General features: G+C 43.4%; 1 protein-coding gene and 1 long non-coding RNA gene across 4 annotated transcripts in view; one reads left to right on the top strand and one right to left on the bottom strand.

Annotated features, from left to right (window-relative positions):
* LOC102100027 (alpha-2-macroglobulin) overlaps window positions 1-8445 on the bottom strand; it is a 36652-nt gene extending 28207 nt beyond the window's left edge. For all 3 annotated transcript variants that reach the window (XM_005531036.3, XM_088051580.1, XM_014259758.2), the window contains exons 1-5: window positions 8177-8445; window positions 3980-4163; window positions 3135-3291; window positions 2549-2601; window positions 1843-1863 (exon numbers count right to left, since the gene is read on the bottom strand). In XM_005531036.3, coding sequence (XP_005531093.3) covers window positions 1843-1863; window positions 2549-2601; window positions 3135-3291; window positions 3980-4163; window positions 8177-8418 — 657 coding nt within the window. In that variant the 5' untranslated portion in view covers window positions 8419-8445. The remainder of the gene's footprint in view (window positions 1-1842; window positions 1864-2548; window positions 2602-3134; window positions 3292-3979; window positions 4164-8176) is intronic.
* The window catches only part of LOC148184903 (uncharacterized), a 32931-nt gene continuing 24581 nt past the window's right edge, over window positions 7461-15810 (top strand). Inside the window, exon 1 of the long non-coding RNA XR_015771881.1 lies at window positions 7461-7825. This is a non-coding gene — a long non-coding RNA (uncharacterized LOC148184903). The remainder of the gene's footprint in view (window positions 7826-15810) is intronic.

Below are 15810 nucleotides of genomic sequence, written 5' to 3'. Positions count from 1 at the left end.
ATGTTTAAAGAGTCCTAAGCTAGTGGTCAGGTGTGTTAGATTAGGTATGAAGATTAGGTATGGTGACAGGAAGAGAGGAAAGTATACTTCCACATAGAGGCATCCAGCTGAGGTTCCTCCCTTGTGTCTTCATGTTCCTAATGTTGGAGCTGAAGTCTCACCACTACTACATGTGTATTGCTCATTACTGACTATCAATTATTGATCCCCTCAGCCCCAAATTTCCCGTAGAAGTCACTGAAAGAGCACAGTGGTAATTTTCAGGCTCCTCAGCAGGATGGTTAATGTTTATAGTCTTTCATTTTCTGTCAGGTCTTTGCATTGTACCTTGGCAGTCACCAAAAGTTTATTTACTCTAGATAGGTGTTTGACTCAAGGTATGTGACTATGTGCACTTACTGCACTGAGATATTACCTCAGGGCTTAGGGGAAATGGAGATGTGAATGACGTCTCCCAGTTGGAGAACATCAGTCAGGGGGAAGAAGAGGGGGCCATGCTCCTGAGAAGCCACCTGCAAGGGTGGCACAGTCAGTAAAATGCATCTCATGGCTCTGACCGAATCCTCTTCATCATCACATTTCAACCCTGCTGAAAAGCTCACCACTTATTGTGAGGGACACCACTGGGCTTCCTCGGAAGAGGAATTTAAGAAAATGTCTACATAAATCTCTACATTTCAAGCTGGGCTTGTGAACTTGTTGCCATTCCTGTGATGTATCTATAGGAAAGGCCTGAAAACCAGTTTGTTTTCTTCCTCAGGAAGGTGTTCTATTATTTAAAATTACATAAACAATAGGTCATAGGATAATAGTTCAGAAGTAGCAGACTCATATGATATTCTGCCTTTGTGCTTCACTAAGATAAATTAGTGACATATAGGGTGTGGATTGATGGAAATTTATTTCCTTACAAGTGCTGACTCTAAGGCTGTCACCTTTCTTCACTCCTGCCACTCTTTCCTTTGGTCCAGTCCAAGTTGCATGCAATCATGTGGTAAACTGCACTGACAGATCTGATCTGGCTGAAGAAATTACTCTAGAGTAAACTGGTGAGTTTTTTGCCACGGGAGCTTCCCACTCTACAAGAGTGCCTTGTAGACAGCTGTGAAATCCAAACAAAGGGCAGTACTGGACTGAGAAGGGGTATTGAGAAAGGGAGAGGGGATGGTGAGGAGGAAGGACAAGGCCTACATAAGCTGGCTTAAACAGCACAGACAAACACCACGCTTTACAGACTAGAGCTGAAAACACAGATGTCCTTCCTAGGGATTTAAAATTGAAGGCTTTCATGGTATTGACACATCCTCACACAGGTTATGAAATTATTCAGCTTGCTAGGCAAAAGTGACTGCCTGAATCATTCAAACATCTTCCTTTCTAACTTTTGCCTGCCACTGAAGTTCAACCATTTAAAAAAACAGCAGACAAAAAGAACGTGCTTGGGAAGACAGGGAATGTCTACTTACCTAATTTTGTTTCTTTGGTTTTGATAGCTTATTTAACACTGGTCTCTAATTTGAACCACACTTGGCAGACAGAAACTCTCGTTCTGAATGGGAAGAGCAATAAGCCATTTTGATGACCTCTAGCCAAGTGTAGTTCTGTTCACAGCATGGCTTGTAATGATCAATTAGTTTTCTCTTACAGCTCATTCTGTGATCAAAGAACCATTGTTGGAAGTTATTTTGACGCCTGACTATTCAGCCTTCCTTTAACCAAAGGGAAAAGGTCACATGCCTGTGATCTTTCCCTTGCCCCTCAGCCTGAAAACACCACTGCTGGGGACTGGTACCTCTGTGCCTGCACGTTCTTCTGCAAATAACGTTGTAGTTATCCACTCACCTGAACGTAGACAAAGGGAAACTGTGGGGAAAGAGCAAAAGAAAATCAGTGTTACAAATATTAATCACACAGAAGCAATTTCCACATTTGGACTGAAGGGCAGAAGAACAAACTTCTAAGAAGTTCTTTGGTTTTGTTTCCCTTTCTGTACTTGCTCCTTTTCCTTGGTTCTTGATGGCTAAGGGAATCTTTTCTATAATATTTTAGGACCCTGACCTTTTGTCTTACCACAGTATGAAGATATGATGAAGCACAAGTTTTCAAATAACTTGTCTGCATCAGGAACTGATTGTCAAATAAAATAAAAGGTGGGCTTGCACCTCTCACCAGATCCATAAAACCAAGTTCTTGTCAAGTGTGGGATTGCACCCACTGCCAGAAACAGCTGCACACCTGTCACTACCAATGGAAACTTGTCCCACACATTTTTTTTCAGTAATGACATCCCTGCCCACATGCTTAACCACATACACTGAGCTGCAAATCTGCTTTTAAATATCTATATGCTTTCTGAAAAAGGGGATTTTTTTTCAGCCAATAGAGATGGGTGGAGTGTGTTCTAGGACAGAATACGGAGCAGGTAAAGCATGGTGTGAGAGAGTATCACATGTTTTAAAGGTTGTCTTCAGTGGTTCTGGATGATGACAACAATGATGTTAATTAAGGATTAAATCTCCTGGCCAACAAGGAGGAATTAAGGCTCTACCTTCTCATTCAGCGGGTAGAAGTCTTTGTCCAGAGAGACGATCCGAAACTGAACTGAAGAGTGCAACAGAAAAAAATGGAAATTCCACTGTTAAATTTGTAGCCACCACCAGGAAATGTTAATGTTTCAATAATTTATAACTCAGATCAACAGGCTCTGAATTGAGATTTCTAAGTAAAAGAAACAATTACTTCAGGCTCTTTCTCTTGCAGGTAGTGAGGGGCAGATAAATTTAGGTAGATAATCAGGTCTTGGCTGAATTGAATTATCTCTTGGGAGTGCCTGTCCTGCTTTGTTGATTCTGGTGCAACCAAGGGAGACTATGCCTTGCAGCCTCTGCTTGAATAGAATGAATCAGAGCCTGTGCCTACATCTGGCTGAGATGCTGTGCCTGGAGAATGAAGACTAGGAATGATGGAAGTGCCATGAACTAGACCTCAGCTGACACAAATAAGATTTACTGAGCACCTTAGATCCCCCCATAAAGAAATCTGAGACCTTTAATAGAAGTACGGCACTTCTGGAGAATGGAGAACCCCTTAAGATTTTATGCTGTTAGAGTCAACACCAGCCCAGTTCCTGGTACCTGTCTGTCCAGGCTTGTAGATAGGTTTGTCTGTCTGGATGAAGACCAAGCTTTCAGAATTCTTGATCAGCACTGACTTGCGGCTCTTGAACTGCAGTGTGTCCCCTGTCACCGTCACAGTGAGAAATGCCACCGATGTGCTATTGGATTTTGGAAGCTAAGGAGAATGAAGAGGATAACTGCTTTACTGATTCACCCTATTGCACTGAGTGTTGAAGGCAGAAGTACTAGCTGGGTCAGAAAGTTCCCTTAAGGGACAAAAAAGGCTCAGTGCAGGGAGCAAGAAAAAAACATGATTGCCTTCCTTCATTTATATACTTTTCTTAGAGAAATATTGAACCTGATTTTATTTTAATCCATCACATGATTTATCAAAAAGAAAATTAACCCAGATTCATTAACTAGGGTATGGAACCTGTTACGTTACTCACCAACCACCCTTCTGCAGTAAAAAATTGTGCATAAGCTGCAGAAGCAGCCATATGACTTCATGGACCTCACTGTCTTTAATTCCCCAGCTTCCACAGTTTTCACGCTATTTTCATCTCAGCCTTACACATATCAAACAAACGTGGGGCACATTTTGTCAGTCAAAGTTCCAGAAGACTTCTCTAAGACATGCACGCAGAGCAGTACCATGTGGGACACAGAATTTGATAATGGGGGAAAATCAGTTCTCATAAGACTACCACTGTCAGTTATCCACATTGAGTTAATCCTTTTGTTTGACTTATCTTAGGGGTCTCTGATTGCAGCGTGTCTTATTTCTTGTTTCTGGACTGCTTGTATCTAGTATGCCACATCAATGAACACAAGAGATCATCCCACAGGGATGAGATACTCACAGAGAAAGGGATGCAGGTGAACACATCTTTCTCTGACACCACATCATCAATCAAGCTCCTGTTCTCCCCTAGGTACTCGAGTGTGGCACTCAGCGTCACAGACTCGTTCAGGTGAGTCAGCTGGACACAGACTTTCTCTTGAGAATCCGTGTGTATCAGAAAGGGCACCAGCACCAGGTACTGCCTGTGAAGAGAGGGAAGCAAGAAAGATCAGAAATGTGAAACAGTTTTAAGGCAACCGTATTAAGTGAAAGAAAATTAACAAATCTGCATGCCTAATCCATTGTCATCCTTGCGAATTGCAGTGCATATAACATGAGCATTCATTTTATTTTGGGTTTATACATATTAAATGGTCTAACTAATTAGCCTAAAAGCAGGAAAATGCTTGCAGTAGAAGGAACAATTTCTATGCTAATAGAGAGTGCTTTACAAAGGATGTTTTGTTTGGCTTCACAGCAGGGGAGTAAGGATGGTTTGAAAGGTTTCAGGCTGTTAATTGAATTTTGTATATCCCACAATCTCCTTTTGAGACTCAGTGGCATTAGCTAAAAACAGCTGAGGAAAGAAACCCACCCACTTGTCTGGCTGCTCCAGTCTTTGCCTATGCAGGTTTCCAAATCCTTCACATGCTGAGCAAAGATGTGAGTGCTTGCAGTTTGGGAACTTATTAAGACAAGCACACAAAGGATTTCAGAGTGTAGTGTTTTATTGCAACTCAAGTGTACTTGCATCTTCAAAGAACTTTTGACAAAGGTCCCTCACAAAGGACCCTTAAACTAAGCTGCCACTCAATAAAAGGAATCATTTTACTAATAAATCAAATTATTAATTCTGTCCTGCATTAATTTGTTGAAAGATAGGACAGAAAGGGTAAGAACCAGTGAAAACCTCCAGAGTTTGTGCTGAGACTCCTGTTCTTCAGTACAAACCTAAATGATCTCGGAAGTACAGTTTTTTTCATAATTGTGCAGGATAAGAAAATTCTAAAAAATTGACTTACACATTTGTGGAAAAGATTTTTTGTATGATAGAACTGAGTAGCAAAAATGGCAAATTAACTGTTCATAAAGGGAAAATAATAATTGAGCTCCTACCACTCAGACTTGAGCACTGTTGGTCACTCTTGGAAAATTCTCAGTCAGTAATCAGTAACAAACAGACTGTTGGGAAGTCTATTCAGAAAGGAATAGAGGACAAATACAGCTGCATCCATCCAGAGCTACATTTTTACCTGGGCTCTGAGCTTTCTGGGGAGTCCTAAAGCTATTGTGGAGGCAGTGGGATCCAGGCAGTACCTGCACTTCCTTCACCATGGGGCAGCACTGTGATGAAATGTGGTGAGGAGCCTGCTCTGAGCTCTGCTCAGCCAGTGCTGCTGCAGAAGCTGTGAAAAGAGGGAACTCCAGCCTCCCAGAGAGTGAATTACAGCTTGTGACTCTCTACTTTCTCCAGTGTTTCCTTTCTTCCACAACCTTCTTACCACGGCCTCAGCCCATGCCGCTTCCCCTAATGCCATTCCCCCTGTCAGTGGCACTGGCAATGTGACAATAACATCCAGTCTACAGAAAGGACAGCATGACCTAGTTCGTGGGGAATTTGGCCTCATTTCTCTTCCTGTTCACTGTTCTGCTGAAATTTTGGCCAACTTGCAGAACTTCCCCTTAGGCTGGCTTCCCTGCCTTTGAAACAAAGATATAAACCATGCTGTTTATAGACCTCTCTTTAGGTGTTTTGGGATGTGTTGTTGAGAAGAGACAGATGAATTAAATTACTATGAGCATTTTAAGTAACTTGGGTCACAAAATCCATGTATAGACATTCCAGGACAAAAAGCATCTGGGCTGACAAAAGAGACCTCAGCATGCAATGAGCTGTTCTGACAAGAGAGGCGGTGACTCTGACAGAGGCATGCATCAGAGAGAAACAGGAGACCATAGAGATGGTGGCTGAGGTAAAAATGGTGAGTTTGTTTATATGGAAAAGGTAATACTGTAGCTTAAGGTGGAATAATGTCTATCTGTTTATTGACTCTCAGCTGCTTACTAGAACAAGCACCCAGCCAAAGAAAGCAGTGAATTTCATCAGCCCAAATCCATAGCTGCCAATTCAAGTTTCATTATGACCTCATACTTATGACCAAATGCAGAGTATTCCCAAGCATGAACACTGCATTGTGAAACAGCTTACATGCACAACCAGAGTAGAACAATACCTTTGGCTGCATTCTTCCAAAGTCATAGAAGTTTTGATTACAAAGGACCTCTGGATGTCCCAAGCCCACCTTCCCTGCTGCAACAGGACTTTTGCAAAGGACACTATAGTTTCTACCATCTCACTGGGTTACCTCTTCCGGTGCTGCACTAACTTGATGAATGTGTATTTTTTTCTAATACATAATCTTAGCCTTAATTGTGTCTCCTGTCCAGCTGGCCACCTCTGAACCAGAAATAGCAGCAGCAATTTCTGCCCAAAGAAGTGATACCCCTACTTGCATAGGGCACAGTAAGCAAGTCTTGGTTGGAAGTTTAATTTTTGTCTTCAGTTCAAGGGTTGCTTCCTTTCTGTGTTGTACACAGCATCTGATCTATCCTGCACCCGCAACAAAACCACTACCATCGGCTACCTAGCAGTTCACTGCTCAGAACTGCCTCCCTGCTGGGCTCCTGTCTTCCTTCTGTGGGCCCAATAACACCCTTCTCTCTCCCACCTCTCATCCTTTCTTTGTTCTTCCCTCCCAGAATGGGGCTCCGGTAAGGGACAAAACGTACCCAACAAGAAAGATGGAGAGAGACTATTGCCAAGGGATAGGACAAGGGGGAATGGGTACAAACTAAAAGAGAATAGGTTTAGATTAGCTATTAGGGAGAAAATGTCTTCACTGTGAGGGTGGTGAGGCACGGGCACAGGTTGCCTAGACAAGCTGTGGCTACCCCATCATGAAGTGTTTAAAGCCAGGTTGGATGGAGCTCTGGTCTAGAGAAAGGGATCCCTGTTCATGGCAGGGGGCTTGGAACTGGATGATCTTTAAGGTCCCTTCCAGACCAGGCCATTCTGTGGTTCTATGATTCTATGTTGCCCGTAGGTCTGAGCAGTATGGTTTCATTCCCTTTCCCCCTGATGTTGGGCAAGGATGAATTAAGATTAAGTAATCTTCATTACTTAGTAACATCAGATTACTGTAGGGAGACCAGGGAGCTCTGCCTGACCCCAAAGCAGACTTGGTTGGCTGATCTACCCCAGAAGCACAGCAACAGGGCAGATGGATGAGGGACTGATGGTACAGTGTGAGTCCAAGGTCCTTCAGGCTGACCCAGTTACAACTTTACCTCTGCCCACACAGTAAGGGGCAGCAGCAATGCTGCACCTCCTGCCATCACTATGCATAAAATCTCTGCAGCCAGCATTACATTCTCACCGTGCTGCTGAGAACTGCGCCTCTGTCAGCACAGCAGGAAGGACAGCAGACAAGGTCTGAAGAGGGAGACTGCTCCCACCCAGACAAGAGGCTTTAGGGCCACACGCTCTGGTGGGCAAGGCTGGGGTGGGCATGCCGGTCTCCAGCCCGCCGTGCCATGCCCGCTGCCCAGAGCCATGGGCACAGCTCGAGGTGCAGCCGTGCTGCTGGGCTGCACAGCCCTGGCCTGGATGTCCCAGGGGGATGCTGGCACCAGCCTCCCTGCTGCAGGAAGAGAATCTAGGTCACAGATCCTCTCTGAGAACAAGTACATCTGATGCTGCCAAGGGAAACAAACTGGCAGGAGAAAGGGGAATAGACTGGCTTGAAAGCAACAGGAGAATGGAGAGAAGAAACTCAGTGATTGAAACGAGGATACTCTGGGAAAGGTAAGCACCTGGATTCTAGCATCATGCCCACAAAATCCCAGGCCCTGAGAGGTTTCTAGGTAGAAACATATTTAGGCAAATATGTTGTGAGGAGCCAGGTCTGCACTATCAGGCAGCTGCAGGGCAGGACTGAGGGCACTTGGGCAGAAATTGGGGAGAGGGTGGAAGGAGGCCACTGGCAGTGGTGGAGAGGGGGCCCAGGGCTGGACAGCCAGGGGATTACAGGATGGGAGTGGGGAGCACTGTCAGAGCTGTGCAAAAAACTCAGGGCTTGGTTATTAGTGGGAAGAAAACTGAAGGAAAAAGGCAGCACTTAGACATCCCTCCCCCCCCTCCGCCTGTGTAGCTTACGGTTCTGTGTTGAGAGGAGTATTTCCAGGAAGGAAGACGAGAAGAAGGAGGAAGATGTTTGGTTTGCTGGGCAGCTTGTCCTTCCCCATGGTGCAGAGCAAGTCGTGGTGAGCCAAGCAGTGCTGCTGTTTTCCTGCACCTTGTAATTCCCCTCCACTCTGTGCTCTGTCAGCCTCTTTATAGCTGCTCTCTGCAAACAGCCCGGGGGCTGGAGGAGATAAGGGCTGGGGGCCAGGGCCCATCCGGAAACAGGGAGAGGCAGCAAGGAGGAGCTGGAACAGAGGGACAGTATTTGGCCAGGGACTCTGCAAGTGGGGGAAGGGTATTTATTTGGATAATGCTTATATTAGAAATCTTTGAATGATTCATGCCCTGCTTTCCTTAACCCATCAGTTATCCACAGTGTTGGGGATACGAAATGTGTTCAGCACATGGTAATATTCTCTGTGGGCAGCATCCAATCACAGCAATCTGATTTAAATTTCCACAATATTTCCTTCATGGTTCCTCTTCATCAGCACTTTAAAATATATTATTTTGACTTGGAATGATTGACACAAAAGATTAAATTAATAAGTTAATAGAGCCCATCATGAATATTGATAAATTTCAGTCACAACATGCCTTATTCTTCAAAGTTTCATCTGAGCTATACAGTCCTCACTTTTTTACCTGGCAAAGATGACACAAAAATTTGATGTGTCCTACCCCTCCAAGTCTATGACCACTGTAGAAAACACATTTTCACTTGAAAATAAAGTAGGATATTGAGCTGTGTAATTTCAGTCACCTTAATCCAGTTCTGGTATAGTTTCCTCTGATTTCTTTTCAGTTTCTATTCTTTAGCTTTGTAGGTGACTGCCAATTGTCCAAAAACGGAGTGGCTGGCTGGTGATTGCAACTGCAGGAAGAAAAGGTGTCTGTGGTTGGGTGTAAATACTCTCAGTACTATCACAACAGTGATATATGGGGGAATCCTTGTCTTCTTCAGGATCTTAAGCAATTTTGGAGCCCCTGTTACCAAAAGTAAATAATCCCAAGAAAGACACTTGTTTCTCTAATATGATCCTGTTTAATCTCGTCAAGGACATTAGCACAACACTCAACCCTCAAAGCCAAAGCCAAGCAATAAATTGAACTTTAACCTTTGGCTTTGAAGAACAGGCATGTGTGGAAAGAAAAAGCTGAAGAAACATTTCTTGAATACACTGATGCCATGCCTGTGGTGGTCCATGCACTTTCACCTAAGAACTCCTGTTGGAAACCAGCAGCTCTAGTAAAGGAATGTCTCTCCTTAGTGCTTGCATCAGCTTATTATGGTGGCAGGTTAGAAAAAGTCTGCTGCAAAATCCAAGACTTATATAAAAGAGCTCCAGTTAAGAAAAAGCATTACCTGTTCAGCTAAAGGCAGAAAAAAATACTACAGAAGAAAAAAAATCAGTATTGTTATTTTAAAGGAAATACAGATGATGATATTAGTTTTCCCAGTCTATGCATATAAAACAAAAAAACCCCAAAGTAATTTATTTTGTATATAAAAAAAAAAAAGTATGACTGGGAAAGGTCTTTGGATAAATCTGTAGGAATAACAGCAACATCCAAAGATGAAAAAAAGGGTTTGTCTTTGTATAGGAGACAAAATACTTCACAGACCACAGTGAAGGGAAGGTCATCTATCAAAAAATGTCAGTCAATATGAACATTTTACAAGTTGCAACAAGCAGGGACAGGAAGATACACAGTGAAACGAAATGCCATAAAACAGCTTCATCAGCTAAACTTCAAATGAAACTGAAAATGTGAGTATGAATAAAGATCATTCACTTTAGCTGCTTGTTGAATAATTTAACTTGAGAGAAGGGCCTGGCAGCAGATGAACTGCCTTTCCCAGACGTGGACAGCTGGGTTGTCAAATATAACTCATATTTCTGTGCTGTCATATGAACAAATGAGTAAATTCAGGCATGACAAAACCATCAATGAATTATTTTCATTTTAATGCACTTTGTAGATTAAATTGTGAACCAGATTGGTAGCTGAATTTTATAAATGATCCTGTGACCATATTTTGCCTGATGTGAGGAGGCCATCTGTAGGGTAAGCCCTATAAAAAGCAGGAGCTTTCTGTCTCTCTCAGCTAGATTATAACAAACATCCACTCTATGTATAAACTTGGTCTTGCCTTCAAAGAAATTGATACAGTGTGTTGCAAAAAAGGTTATAAACAAGATTGTTTACCCGCAGGCAAGAGAAATCTTCAGTGTGTCTGTTTGATATTTACAGTACACAGCACACGCAGAGTAGGATAAATTGTTGAAATCGCCTTATAAAATCCATCTAAGGTAACTAGTGAACGATATCTAATAATTTTAAAATGTGTAAACAGGAAAGTGCTTGCATGTTAGCAGATATTTTTGGATATTACAGAGAATTGAAGATAATCCCCGATGTAGTAACAAATGACAAGCTATTTTAATTTATACTTTTGTACTAGAATTTTGCCCAGGAGGTAGAAAAAGCCAAAACATTTACAAATGTGTCTCAGAACAGCACTCAGGACAATCAACTATGCTCTTTTTGAGTCATATGACTCTTCAGATAAAAATTTACCATGTAAAAAGATATATTAAATGTATATAGACTTTCTGTTTAGCTTTGGCTGTTTAATTACTGTCTGGGCTACCTCTCCTCAGGTACAGGCATCTCATGAAGGTTCTTCTGCTGGCCCTGAGGTTATGTTCAAGTCAGGTTGAACAGTGTTGGAGCCAGGCTTTCGTCAGAGGTGCGCAGTGGCACAAGCGAAGGCAATGGGCCAAGCTTCGTACAGAGAAATGTTGATGCAAGGAAGGAAAAAAATGTTTCTCCCAAGGGCTATGTAACAGCAGAACAGGCATCCACAGGGACCATGAGACATCCATCCCCAGAGACCAGCCACTCTTCGTGGCACAAGGCCATGAGCAGAAGTGCCAGTGGAGAAAAAACACCCATAGTGTCCAGGCATTCCAGAGATTTCTGCCATTTAGATTTAAAATTCACTTATCTATAAAACAGTAAAACTCCAAATCACAGTCTCCCTCTGGAAGGCTGCTCGAGGAGGGCAGCAGCAGGCTGTGCCAATGCCACCTCCCTGTGGCACAGTCTGTGCTGCACCACCTGGAGTAACACCCACCTGCTCCTCAGCCCTGCCTCCCAGAGCCTTCTGTCTGAGCCAAGGGGGCCAAGGGGAAGGGCTTTGTGCTCAGCTCGATTCCTGACTCCTGGGTAACATAATGCACGGCCATCAGGCTCTCTCTGTGCTACAGCTAGGCCAGATGTTTGGTACACAAGTCATCAGCCTTTTCCCAGTGCAGAGAAGAGCTGAGGCTCAGCTGGTGTGCTTGTCTGGGTTTTGGGATGGAGGATGCTACAGGAAAGACAAACAAGAAAGTCCTAGTGGAGTATGAGGCAAGGAAATCAGATATTGTCATATTTAATTCTTTCCCCTGCACCTCTGCTTTGCTATGTTTCAACTTATTAGGCAGGGCAGAGCTGAAATTTCAGGTCAGGGGAAGGTGTATGAGCCTTGACAGTGTAACACAGCTGGAGAACAAATCCATTTATCGGGAACCTTTTTAACACAGTGTCCTGCTACAGAGTCTGTCCTGAGGACAGGACAAGACCTCTCCTAAGCAGCCATGGGCTCTGAAGAGAGAGCTGTGCATCCCACAGTCAATGCACAGGACTTCCCAGATGTGCTTTACCTTGGCACAGACCCTGGGGACACACCTTGCCTTGACAGCAAGGACAGCAAGGGGACCAGTGGGAGCTAGAGCTTATCACGGCTGGAGAAGTGAAGTAGAAAACCTCTGGCACAGTTATGCAATTGCTTCCAGTAATAACCCAGCCTTAACCTCCCTATGGGTAGTGAGCCAAAGGGTAGGAGGCTGAAAAAATGTGTGAGGTTAGCGCTTTAGCACTTTAGCAGAGTCCTGTCAATAGCCAGTGGTGATTTTTATTCCCTTTACCTCTGACTGCCTTGTTATCTACCCTCTCTTCTCTCTCAAACAGGACTTTTTAAATCTCCAGGTTATATTTACACAGTGTGACAACATGGAGTCCTGAAGCCCTGCTGAAATCATCTTCTTAAGGGAAATCCTGGTTTGCCCAGCAGGAACAGTGATGCGGCAGAAAGGATCTCTGTGTGCTGGGCTGCAAGAGTATCAGAAAGGGGAAGAGTGAGATGTTCCCTTGAAGGAGTCTATTAGGTCTTATATTCAGTGTAATGCCTTGCTTTTAGGATTTTCTTGACCCTCAAGAGGTGACCTTGTACAAGGTCAAGCAGAAAGGAACTTTCTCTTGCTGTGAGCTACAGGATTAGATTACACTATGTTGCTTTTTCACTTGAAAAATTCTCAAGGAAAGTTATCATTGTTGCTCTGAATAATCAAAAATTGAAGTGTATGAGGGATGTTCCTCAGGAAGTCCTTCTCTGACACTCAAAGTTTCACAGCCAATGGTGCCAGAGATATGACCACACTTCTTTGTCACCTGACTGATGAATCAGAAGGTGGGGGTAAATTCAGTACAGACGAAGCCCTACCTCCCTGATTGTCCACCAGGTACAAATGAACTCAACAAAGAAATCATCAAAGAACAAGATGACAGAGCAATTTGACATTGTCATTTGTTGGCTGAAGGATCTTCTGACACATTTCTGGTCTTCTCTGATCATTGAAGTGGTTGGCCACTACTTACACTTCATATTTGACACAGGTGCTAAGACCTGAACATCAAAATCATACAGGTGGGGTCTTGCTGTGCCGTTGTTAATAGCCTGACACTATTACCTGTGACACTGCAGGGGTCACAGAGGATTTGAGTGAAAAGATGGAGCAACCAAACTCCCTGGACCAAGGACTCCGTTGTCTGACCCTAGCTAAGCATTTGAGGGACCTAAGCAAGAGAATGCTTCTACACTAGAGCTCATTTTTCTGGAGAGACCCCTTTTTTTAACTCTAGATTTTGCATCCTGCTGCCTGTACTGCAGATGAGACTAATCTTCTACTGGAAAAAAGTTGGTGTTTACTTTTCAAAGCAGATCATTGTTAAGTCCTCTTCTTAACTAGGGCATAACATCAGCCTCTTGCAGATCCTGGAGTGTGGACTCCACATGAGCAGCAAATCAATTCCCAGAGTACAAATAAATTTTACAAATAATTGTTTAACACAAAAGGGAAATAAGCTTGCCAGAGCATTTTAGTCAAAGACATTATGATGTGATTACATTTTGTTAACTCTTTTTTATTAATAAGAATTGCATTTCAGAACAGCTTTTAATGTACTTCCATGCATGGGCCCATAGGAGATCCAAAAGCTTCAGAGCAGGTACAAGGACACTGGCAGACACCCACAGTGAAGCTGGGAGTTTCCCATTTATTGTAGTGTTGCTGACTCAGTTCAGTGTCCTACACAACAGTTTCAGCTTTTTTAAACTGAGATGTGCAATACCAAGCACAGTAAGCCAGTGCATGAGCCTTTGAGTTGGCAGCAGTAAGGTACCTTGTTGCAGCTCTTGGGCCAGTGAGCCTGATTTTATCACATTGGACAACACAGTTTGCTTAGTCTGTAAGACTTAAAAATTACAGTAATTCTACCTTCTGAGGCCTGGAACACTCCCCAGATCCCTGGCACCTCAGGATTATGAGATGACAGAGGAAGAAATGACATTCAGTCTAATGGGTGTCCCAGGCTTGTTCAGTCCACAATTAATATACTTGCTTCAGTTTCAGGTGTGTGTGGACCTGATTTTTTTGAGCCTGTAAAGGTTTTCAGCCTGTCAGTGAAAAATTCTCTTCCCAAGGGAAAGTTTCTTGAGAAAGTTTCTCTCTCAAGGACTATTTTTGTAAATAATTTATGGTTCTCAAAACAATAATGTACAGCTGTGTTGAGTGTGTTTTCTCTTGTTCCACCAATGGGACTAGAGAGGTGTTGTTCCCTTTACCAATCATGTCAAACCTGTATCAGAACACCTTATAAAAGGGCCTGAAAGGTCCTGAAAGAAAGCCCTTCTGATGATCCTCTTTCTGCTGTGGAACTGAACTCATGCTCCTTATTTTGTGTCCAACAGCGACAGGTGTGTGGCACAAAACATAGAGCTGAAACACAACACCAAAGTTCCAGACATCTTGGAGGTGTTGGAATGTGTTTTAAGAATACTGCTGTTCCCTGTGGGAGTGGAAGCCAGGGAGACATGATCTAGATGTAAAAATCTGGAGGGAGAGTGTGAGCATGGGATATTTATTAGCTCTGACTGCAAACACCAATTATCTGTTTGAGTCGAAGGATAAAATTGAGTAACAAACATTACATTTCAGCATGCAAAGGAAGAGATTGCAGTGGGAAATGAGCATTTCATGTTTTATTAGTTAGGTTTGGCCTAGCAGGAAGATAAGGTTTCAAAAGTATGATAAAAATGCACTTCTTTTTTTTTTTTTTTTTTTTTTTTTACCAGGACCTTGTTTCTTCCCAGGAAATTATGTTTGGCAGAACAGAATAACATATTTGGCCAGACCTGAGGGGGGATTTTTATGAGTTCCATGTGAGATGCTGAAGCCTTAACTTAATTGGTCTTACATTCCTAAGGAAGATATACACCCTGTATCCACATCCACTCAGTCTGCTCCCCTTTTCAACCTGGTCACTGCAACTATTGATTTATCTTGCTTTCGTCCAGCCCAATGCTCATGTAAATCAAGTCAGTTGCTACAATCTGGGCTGTGTCAGGAATACAAAATTCACAGACTTTCTTGCTTTCCTCCTTTTCCTCCTTTCATCCAGAACTGCCAGTGATGTTTTGATTCTGTATGGAGATCAGAAATGTACCCAAAGCTATTTCATGTCCCACAGATTTCTCATCTGTGGAACTTAAGAAAATGGTTTTTTATAACACCAGTATCATGCACATCCTGCATGGCCAGCCCTGTGGAATTCTAAACCTCAAATTTTTTACTGCATTTTGTAAAAAAATTGATTTGGAGAGAGGAATATCCTGTGTTGACTGGATGATTAATTTTCACCGGGAAGAAAAAAAAAAAAGAAGCAAGCCTGCATGCAGCTTTTAGCAAATCTCCTGGTGGAACAGATCCTGTCAAAACACATCCTAGAGCAGTTTGCACTTAAATTCCTGCTCGGGCCCCTGTGGGTCCCATTGTCCCCCCTCAGTGCCCGCCTTGCTCCATCCCCTGTCCTGGGAAGGAGGAGCAGCATCCGTGTTTCTTTCCCGAGCCCTCCCAGTGCTGCTGTGCTAATGTGTTAGTGTTTGCAGAAACCACCATGACTCCAAGTGTGACAAAGCAGGGGATGACAAGAGGTGCAGGAAAACAGGGAGGCTTGCTGCTGGTGGCTGGAACCATGATCCATCGTGGCCTGGTTTGGACAAACTCTGACCAGGCTTGTGGACTGGAGGGCCTGGTGGGGTCAGATCCAGGATGTGGGACCAGGTGATCACCAGGCCAGGACTGCAAGCTGCCCCTTTCCTCACCCTGTCCCCTGCTAAGCTTGATGCAGAGTCACTCTGTGATCATAGAACCACAGAATCACAGAATCACTCAGTTGGAAGAGACCTTCAAGATCATTGAGTCCAACCCATGCCCTAA

Source organism: Pseudopodoces humilis, chromosome 2, assembly GCF_049639895.1.
Source record: "Pseudopodoces humilis isolate 2021_Gansu_Grassland_sample_001 chromosome 2, ASM4963989v1, whole genome shotgun sequence".
Lineage (NCBI taxonomy): Eukaryota > Metazoa > Chordata > Aves > Passeriformes > Paridae > Pseudopodoces > Pseudopodoces humilis.
Note: the sequence above shows the minus strand (reverse complement) of the source record. Positions and strands in the feature narration are given on the sequence as shown.